General features: G+C 50.3%; 2 protein-coding genes across 3 annotated transcripts; both read right to left on the bottom strand.

Moving 5' to 3' along the window:
- Positions 1 to 264: 264 nt before the first annotated feature.
- HOXB7 (homeobox B7) lies at positions 265 to 5,090 on the bottom strand. Its single transcript, XM_010390524.3, is given in 3 exon segments — positions 265 to 1,314; positions 4,158 to 4,356; positions 4,358 to 5,090. Coding segments are annotated over 3 exon segments (654 nt in total). The 5' UTR covers positions 4,559 to 5,090; the 3' UTR covers positions 265 to 1,060.
- A 1,042-nt stretch (positions 5,091 to 6,132) lies between these two features.
- Positions 6,133 to 9,052, bottom strand: HOXB8 (homeobox B8). Of its 2 annotated transcripts, none has more exons than XM_039564593.1 (2): positions 8,173 to 9,052; positions 6,133 to 7,358 (listed from the first exon to the last, which is right to left on the bottom strand). In XM_039564593.1, the coding sequence occupies exons 1-2, from the start codon at positions 8,591 to 8,593 to the stop codon at positions 7,051 to 7,053; spliced, it is 729 nt and encodes a 242-aa protein (XP_039420527.1). In that variant the 5' UTR covers positions 8,594 to 9,052; the 3' UTR covers positions 6,133 to 7,050. The 2 variants fall into 2 exon arrangements, with proteins under 2 accessions (XP_039420527.1, XP_039420528.1); XM_039564594.1 differs by having other exon boundaries at positions 6,133 to 7,355; positions 8,173 to 9,051.
- Positions 9,053 to 9,453: the final 401 nt, after the last annotated feature.

A 9,453-nucleotide genomic window follows, 5' to 3' on the forward strand; every position in this document is an offset into this window, starting at 1 on the left:
ACAGAGGGAGAGAGGGAAGAGAGCCCAGCCCGCGTTTCCAGAGCCCCGAATATCAATTATTTCTCAGAATATCCGCCAAATCTATTGAAAAAGCACCAGTATTTTGAGTGGATTGGCTGTCGCAAAGAAAAGGAGAGAAATTTAGGTGATAAATCGGGGTAAAAAAGGATATTTCATCACATTTATTTCACCCGGGAAAAGGCCATTCCAAAACCTGCGCTGTTTTTAATAAGCCGAAGAGGAAGGCACCCAACACGCTGTAGATTATTGGAGATCTCCTTTTTATTTCGAAGAATAATAATCACAGACGAAGGAAAATAATAATAATAATAATAAAAAAGCAACGCGCCGCCATTAAATAATCTGCTACTTTGATATACAACATTTGACGTAGCACAATATTAATTCCTCTTGGTTTTTTCTCTCTTTTTTTTTTTTTTCCCTTTTTCTCTTTTTTTTTTTTTTTTTCTTCCCTGTAGAGGCTCGAACAACGAAGGGAACCCAGGTAAAAATACCCACAGACAAAAGAGCATCGCAAGGAGAAAAGAACCACAGAGGTTACAGGGAGAAGGAGGAATAATAATTCGGATTATGTACAGGACTACACGCGCTAAATGTAATTTGCATTCAGGCTTTCGGGTCACATTTTCTAAATTAAAGGTGCTAAACACGACCACGTTACTTCATACCCCCAAAAAAGTACACAGCGAAGTACAAACGGAGCTTTACAAATTACTGGTGCTAGAGGAAGGCTCACAGAGGAAAGAAATGTGTCTATCCTGACTCTAAAGCCACATTTAATAGGTAGATATTCTATTGTACAAAAAGAAAAACCAAAAAAAAAACCCAAAAAAAAAAGAGACTTTATATAGGTAGTATTTTTCTCAGTGTCATCAAACACAACGTATCACTCCTAGGGTTTTAATTATTTATGCGCTTATCATTTATTTTTATATATAGTCTTTTTTTTTAATTATTATTTTTTTTTTATTTTTAATGTGTGTGTGTGTTTTCCCCCCTTTTCTTCTCTCGTTTCCTGCATCCTGCACCTCTCCCCTTTTCACTCCTCCTCGTCGTCCTCGGCGTCTGGCTTTTCCTGCCCGCTGGAGCCGGGGCAGGCGGTTTTATTTTCCTTTTTCCACTTCATGCGGCGGTTCTGGAACCAGATTTTGATCTGTCTCTCGGTGAGACACAGCGCGTGGGCGATCTCGATGCGTCTCCTCCTCGTCAGGTAGCGGTTGTAGTGGAACTCCTTCTCCAGCTCCAGGGTCTGGTACCTGGTGTAGGTCTGGCGGCCGCGTTTTCTGTCCGTTCCTGCGAAATTAACGCAGATTGGGGTCAGCTGAGGGGTTCTGGGAGGTGGTTTTGGGGTTTTAATTCGGTTTTTTTGTCTCGGTTTTGCCTCTGGGCGCAGCCCAACAAGAACCGCTCCGCTGCAGTCCCACCAGGGGCAAAATCCTGCACAACCTGGGCCAAACTCTCCTTTAATTTTGAGGATTTTCCTTCTGCTCCAGGCTCTCCCCACCTCACCCTCGCTGTTCTCAGCCCCCCAAACCACCCCAGCTCTCATTTCCCTTCCTCTCGGTGCTTTTTTTCGTGGTGCCTCCGAGCCAACAACAAAGTTCAGAAAGTTTCCTGCCCTCCCAGACCCGGCCAGACTCCGAGTTCCTGCCTTCATTTTCATCCAGACACCAGAAATTTGGGATGTTTTGGGGGAAATAAGTGCGGAAACACAGGCGAGCGGAGCGAGAGAGACATCTGCTACCTCCACAAATCCAACTATTTGTCCTCTCCTAAAGCTGTCATCGGGATGCCTGCGTGGAAGGTGTGGGATGGTCTCAATCATTCCAGGGGATGTTTTGGGCACTTTGGGGACTTCTGGGCCTTGCAGAGGAGCTTCTCCCCCTCCAGGCTGCTCTTTTTGGGGGTGTGCAGACGGGAAGAGCCTCAACCCTCACCTCAGGCTCGCCATCACCCTCCAGCTGCCTTCAGCAGGGTTTGGAAAGGGCCCAGCTCCTGATTCTCCCTTCCACCCGACATTTCCTGGAGCCTGATGGGGAATTATTCTACAACATGGTGTTTGTGATCGCGGGGCCGCGTTCCGTGTAAACGCTGGGTAGATCTGGAGTGGAACACGTTCTTCCCCGGAGCACCAGCCCTCGGCCTCTCCTCCACACATTCCACCCGACTCCTCTTCTTCTTCACCCCTTCCCCCCCCACACACCAACCCCAGCCTTCTTTCTTTCTTTTTTTTTCTTTCTTTCTTTCTTGCTCTTTTTTTTTTTTTTTTTTTTTTAAGAAGAAAAAGATCCAGTCATTAAAAGGAGAGAGAGGGGGGGAAAAAAAAAAAAAAAAAAAAAAAAAGGCAAAATAGCCCGGGCTAAGCTGTAAAGTAAAAATGTGCAGGTCGTGGAATGCGGGTTGTAAAATCCGCTGAGGGGAGAGCCATAAACCGCTGCTGAATGGGGATGACAACTCTATCTCTGCTCGCCGATGAAATTCCACAAGCGGGATCGCGCACTGGGCACGAGGAACGGGAAGGGAAGGGGGGGCGGCAAGGCGGGGACCCCCCTTTTTACGCCCCAGGTCGAGTTTTTCTGGTTTTAGGCTCAGCAGATCCCAGAGCATCCAGGTTTTGGGGTTGTTTTGGGGTTTTTTTGAGGTTTGCTCTCTTTCCAAAGCCTCTCCAGTGTTGATCCTCGCAGCGTCACCGGCTAAAAGAGGAGTGAGTGGGGGGGCTTCTTAAATCTAAAGTCGGATAAAAGCAGAGATGAAGTGTTTACGACCAGAAATATTTGGTCTTTGATAAATCAACTGTAAAAGCGGATGAGTTATGGAGCAGGTAATGGAAAGAACTGACCACCAAATAAGTGCCAGGGTAACTCCTGCCTTCATAAACCGCTCTGCATTGGCTGCTCCGCTGTTTTTCTTTTTTCCTCTGCTTCCCAGGGAGGCTGGGCCGCACTCCGCTCGCCCCCGAGCTCTCCTAACAAGCCCTCTCCTGGATTTTTCCGCCGCTGGAGAGCGGGGATGATGCTCTCAAGTTGCAATCCGGCGGCTGGAAAAGGAGCTCACGCCTGTCACCCCCCTGCTCCCAGGCGGGACAGCATCGCCTTTCTCCCTCTTTTCGGCATCCCAAGGGTGTGAGCAGCACCACGCGTGACCACGGACACGGCACGGGCAGCTCCGGGCGGGGGGAGCCCGGTGTGGAGCGCCCAGCCCGGCCCCGGTGCGCTCCGGGCAGCCCGGGGGGAGCCGGGCCGCACCGGGACCGCTCCGGCGCGGGAAAAAGGGGTATTTATTAATTGCTAATTGACATTAATACCCTGAGACGGAGCACGTCGGGCACTGAAGGCAGCGCGGAGGTTTGGGACCTGTGCGGGGGCAGCGTGACCCGGAGTGGGGCCGCTCCTGGAGCCCCCCCAGCCCCCAGCAGGGCCACGCTGAGCACCCCAAAAGTGCCTCCCCCGAGGGTTTCGGGACATGACGTGCCCCCACCTCTGTCCATCCATCCCTCCATCCATCCCTCCCTCCATCCCGATCCCGGCCGGGCTGTCACCGCTTGGGGAGCGGGGTTTTCGTGGAGCAGGGAATGATGTGCTGCTGTTTCTGACATCGCAGCGCTCGGGACACCGCGAGGGGCTGCCAGATGAAGCTTTGGCCGTCTCAAGGAAAACAACCCGAGCCCGCAAAGCACCTCCCATCAACAGTTTCCCCCCCGAATCCATCTCTCTATCTGCACGGGGTAGCGCAGCCTGTAAATACAGGAGGAGAAGAAGGGGCTGGCCATGATTTCTGCAGCTCCGTCTGTCCCCTCCGAGACAAACTGCCTTCTGCACGGCACAGACACAGCCCCGGCAGCACCGATAAATATTTAAAGCTAAAAGGATGGCTTTATGGCAAGGGGGGGGGGAGAGGGGTGGAGCGAAGGGGGGGGGGGGGGTTGTGGTGGTGTGTGGCTCTTCCCCTCTCTCTTTTGAAGACGCGTTTTTCAGTGAAACGTCATGAAAAGAGTTGGGGACAATTCCCCCCCTCCCCCTCCGCCACCCCCCGCGCACGCCCAGCAAATAATTTACACTCCCCCCACCCCCCAAGCCCCCCTCCCCTCCTCCTCCTCCCCAAGCCGAGCTCCTTTCTTCAGCGAGGCCGGGGCTTACCTGTGCTCCTCATCCAGGGGTAGATACGGAAGTTGCTGTCGCTTTGCAAATCTGAGTCCCTCTGGTCCGTTTTGCTGCAGTTCTGCTTGGAGGCATCTCCCGGGCACATCATGGAGAGGTTTTGCTCGAAAGGGGAACAGTGCATGTTGAAGGAGCCGGGCTCCAGGCCGTACCCCGAGGAATACATGCTGGGGGGCTGGGGGTGGCCCGGCGCTGCCGCTGGAGTAGAGCCCGGGCATGGAGGCGGCGAAGGGAGGCGTGGATCCGGCCCCATACCCCGCTCGCTGGGTGTTGGAGGCGAAAGCGCAAGAAGTTTGCTCGGGAAAGACTCCGGATGGGAAAACCGAACTTGCGGCTTGATATTTAGAAAATAAAGCATTCGCATAATACAATGAACTCATAATTTGGCCGGGTGATTTGTAGGTCGGGACGTTTTAGTGTCGGTTTTACGAGGTACCGTGATATATTACGGAATTAGAGTCCAGATTTACACCAAAAAGGAGCCTTTTTCCTCCCGGCCCCGGTGACGCGCGGGCACGTGGCTGCGCCGGCGCCAATCGCCGCCCGCCCCCTCCTCGGGGGCACGGGACTGTGCGGCTGGATTTATAAAATATGATAAATAATTGATGCGATATAAAACCCTCCACGATCTCTGCTGGAAGGGGTGAAATTGTGCTGGAGTCGATAAGCAACCTGTAATCAGTTTTCAGCTTAGAGCGAGGGAGAAAGAGGGGGGGGGGGAAATTAAAAAAAGAAAAGGAAAAAGGGGAGGGGGGTACCAGCACGTTGCTGATAAACCAGAGAGTCTCTCTCGGTCTCTCTCTGCTGGAGGAAAGGGAAGGGAGCTCTATTTATCCCTTTATTGATCCCGTCTAAAATTCCCTCCTTCGCACCATTTCCTCGGCTCCGAGCTACTTTTTCACCAGACTGTCCATAATTCCCTCCCCTCCCCCTTGACCCTCGCCCCCTCCTCATTCCCCCCCCCAAAAAAAAAAAAAAAGACAAATGTCTCATTGATACCTAATAGTTTCAGGCTTCTCCCCCCCCCCGCCCCAAATGCCATTCAGCTCTATATCTAATTTATTCCAGTGCCACAGGCTTTGAGCCGCGTATTGAGCTGGCATTTGCTTTTCTTGTTGCGAAAAATAAAGAGTGTTCAGATCCCTTGTTTCGCGTGTCAGCGCTTCTGCGGGGCTCAATTACAGTCAGAAGTAAAACCTGACCAGCTGGCTGATTTGCTTTCTGCTGGAGAAGCACAGAAACCATCCAAAACGCGATCTGCCTCGATTTTTCTTTTTTTTTTTTTTTTTTTTTTACGGGGACGTGGCGGCCCCGGCTGGGGTGGGGGGTGGGTGGGAGGGCGGGGGGTGTAGAGAGAAAGAAAAGTCTTGGAGGCAGGAAAAGCAGACAATGGTGGATGTGCGTGTGGGGTTTGTGCTGATTCTCCTTCCCCAAGGTTATGAGCATCCCCGCGCTCCTCCCCGGCCGTGGCAGGGCAGCTCGGGAGGGGAAGGAGCAGCTCAGCTGCGCGCCTGACAATGTGATTTTCACAGCCACAGCAAAGCCAGGGGCGCCCCGAGCTGCTGGGAGGAAGAGACGGGGGAAAAAGAAGGAACAAAAAGGGGGGGGGGAAAAAAAAAAAAAAAAAAAAGAAGCAAAATCCAAGGCACGTTACCTTCAGCAAGGATTTCCACCCAGCATCCCAAGCTGTCGGCAGCCAGGAGCTGTGAGAAACAACAAGGAGAAGAGCAGGAGCCATCGCAGCTGCCCCGGCCCCTCCCCTCGGCCGCGGCTCGCAGGCAGCGGCTCCCCGGCCCCAGCCCTGCCCCGGCCCCGGCGGCAGCTCCGCGGCCACGGAGGGATTTGCCGGCCACGGCTGCGGCTCGCACACAATTGACTTTTATTTCCTTTCTATCCGAGTGGTCCTGGAGGAAGCGGAGCAGGGCGAAAAGAATGATGTCACGGAATTCTCGCTTGTAAACTTTATTGTAACTTTCTTCCGCCGCTTCCAGGTTTAGACAATAGAACAAAGTGATGAAAGAACAACAAAATATAGCATTAGTTCCCCCAATAAAGTAATTCACGTATACAGTATACATTCTTTTTCACAGTTAACCTAAAGATCACTTTACAACTTGCTTCACTGTGCGCATGCTAACTAAAGGAGAGAAAACCGCTTTTTTTTTTCATGTATTTTTTTTTCTTTTTTCCTTTTTTTTTTTTTTTTGGAAGAGACATTGAAAAATTGGGAAAAAAAAAAAAAAAAGGAAAAAACCCTAACCAAGGAAAAGACCAGGAGGGAAAGTGAGGAGAGAGAAAGAGAGAGATAACTATAGCATAAATAGGCAGTTTCATGTTGTTGGGATGTTTGTCTCAATAGCTACCTCCAGTACATACAGATAAACCACAACAAAAAAGGGTGGGAAATAATAAACTAAAATTAAAAAAAAAAAAAAATTAAAAAAGTGCACAAATGTAATATCACGTAACTCCTATAGCGCTGAAAGCTATGTTAACCAACCCACCCCCCACCCCCGGAAAGAAGAGAGAGACAGAGAGAAAGAGAGAGAGAGAGAGAGAGAATTTCACAGTCATGTTTTACATAAGCTATTGCGTTACACTACCACTAGTTAATAACTGGCAAAAGGCAGGAGAGAGCTCCCGATCACTTCTGCATTCTGCTCATTGTATCAAAGGATAATCAGGAAAGTGGTGCTTACAGCTATATTGTTTTACAGCAATAAAAGGGTTGGGTTTTTTTTTTCCTTTCTCTTTTCTATGCACTGTTTTTTGTTTGTCCCCCCACCCCTCCCTTACATTAACTGCCATTAACGTGGGGCTCGGGGGCTCTTCCACCCCAGCAGCGCTTGCCTTTCAGTCCTCAAAAATCCTTTTATTTCTTGTCCGCCTTCTGTGCTTCCCCTTCCTCGTCCACCTCCTGGGCTCTTTCCATTTTCTGTTTTTCCAGTTCTTCCTGCTCGCATTTGCTGCTGGGAAACTTGTCTTTGTTGTTCTCCTTTTTCCATTTCATCCTCCTGTTCTGGAACCAGATTTTGACCTGCCTCTCTGTCAATCCCAGGGCATGCGAGACCTCGATCCTCCGTTTGCGGGTCAGGTAGGGATTAAATAGAAATTCCTTCTCCAGTTCCAGCGTCTGGTAGCGGCTGTAGGTTTGCCTCCCCCTCCTGCGTCCAGCGGCTGCTGGGGGATTGCAAAGGTTGGGGTGGGAGAGGGGGAAGAAGAGAAGGAGGTTGAGAGATACATAAACCAGGCTCGGGGAGAGGCACACACAGCTCACACCCGCTCCCACACGCTCCCAAACGCAGCCGCGGGCGGGGGGAGCGAGGAAAAGGCTCGCAGGAGCCAGAGCAGGAAGCGAGGAGGGCGAGGGAAAGGCTCCTGTAGGATATTCTAAAAGGGAAGATGGTTATAAAGGAAAGGGGTGATGGTGGCAGGGGAAGGGAAGGGAAAAGGGGAGGCGGGGGGGGTCCCCCACCAGCCCACCCCGAGCAGCCCAGCTGAAGCTGCACTTGCACACTGATTATCACCCCAGCACAACAACAGAGCCCGGCTCTATGGGACCACCGCGCAAGGAAAAAAAAAAAAGCCCCAAAAATTAAAATAAATAAAAGGCTGCAGCCCGGGGAGAGGCGGCAGCACGGCCGAGATCCCAAATCAAACGCCAAACAAAAATGAAGGGGCTTTTTAAGGCTATAAAAGTGCCATAAACTTTAAGGACGCTTCCTTCCACAGAAAGCCCGGCTCGCTCAGCCCCCAGAAGAAAAGGTCTCCTTCAGGGTAATTAAACTATAAAGCAATTTACAAGTGCAAAAGTTTACCCCCATAAAGCAGTAAAATACAGTCACCGGGGAAGAAAAAGGCAGCGAAAGAAAGAAAGCGAGCAAAGAGGGGGCAGAAAGAAAAGCAAAAAAGGGGTAGTGGTGGGGGGGGGGGGTGGGGGCTACTTTATGGGGCTCAGGAATGCCTCCTCGGCGTCCTTTCCATTTCGCCTCACCTTGCGGTCGCATCCAGGGGAAAAGCTGGGTCGGAGAAGGGCTCTGCTCCGAGCTCTCCGCCTCCTCTCCGAGGCCGCTGGCAGCGAGCTTGCAGTCCGTGTACTGCACCAAGTCCGACTCCTGCGCGCTGAAGAGGCTCTGCCTTTGCAAGGGGTCGTAGCCGTAGAAGTTGCCGGGGTCCCCATGGCACGCCACGGCGCAGGGATTCTGTTGGTAAGGGGAGCTGGAGAGTGAGGATGCTCCGTGGTAGAACTCCTGGATTTGGGGCGGGTGCTGGAAGGTGCCCCCCGTGCTGGGTCCGTACACCACGGTGGGTCTGCCCCCGAGATCCTGAGCGAACCCACAGTCATAGTAATTGGGGCGCAGGGAGTCCCCGGTTTTGTATTTGGAGAAGAGTGAGTTGACAAAATAGGAGCTCATTTTAATTTCAATAAGAGTTTGCAGGAGGAAGGCGGAAAAAAAAATTAAAAAAAAAATTATTAAAAAAAAAAAAAAATACCCCACAACAAACCAGACCACGGGAATCTATTAGCAAAAAAAGAAAGCGCTAAGATGCTAAGCAACGACAGTTTGTGATTTCCCTGAATATAAAAGGAGGATATAATCAAAACTCTAAGCCTGCATGATATTGAATTCTTTCCTCCCCCCCCACCCCTAAAAAAAAAAAAAAAAAAAAAAATCGCCACTTAAAGAGTTCTCGCTTTACATTTCCAAGAAGAGATGCCAGTTCATAAACAGTTTTCAGTGATTTACTTCAGCGCAAATGAGTTGTTTCATATTTTGCAGTGTCTTTTCATGATCATTTGCATCTATTACCAAAACCTCATCCTATTGGCTTCTCCTTACTCCACACGGACTCTGCACCGCATGATTGTGAAAGGAAGAGTGTGAGAGAATAAAGAAGGAAAAGCAAGCGAGGGGGAGCGAGAGAGGGAGACGGAGCGGGAGGGAGAGAGAGAGAGAGAGAGAGAGAGGGAGAGGGAGCGAGAGGGGAAGGGAGAAGGAGGTGGGGTGAATATACGGATTAAATATGTTTAACTACCTACATTAATGAGATATCGCTCGCCTCACAACAAATCACGTACCTAGACCACCCAAAAGATTGATTTTTGGGGAGTGTTGGAAAATTAAAGAGAAGCGCTCGCAGTCGTTAATTTCAAAATTTTAACGAGGCAGTTTTAGCCTTTTTAAATGTCAGGGTCGCTTTGGAAAACTGTAAAAGAACACGATTTAATTGCTACCAGTTTTAAAAGGTCCTATAAATGTAATTGGTATTTTAA

This window comes from Corvus cornix, chromosome 23, assembly GCF_000738735.6.
Source record: "Corvus cornix cornix isolate S_Up_H32 chromosome 23, ASM73873v5, whole genome shotgun sequence".
Classification (NCBI taxonomy): domain Eukaryota; kingdom Metazoa; phylum Chordata; class Aves; order Passeriformes; family Corvidae; genus Corvus; species Corvus cornix.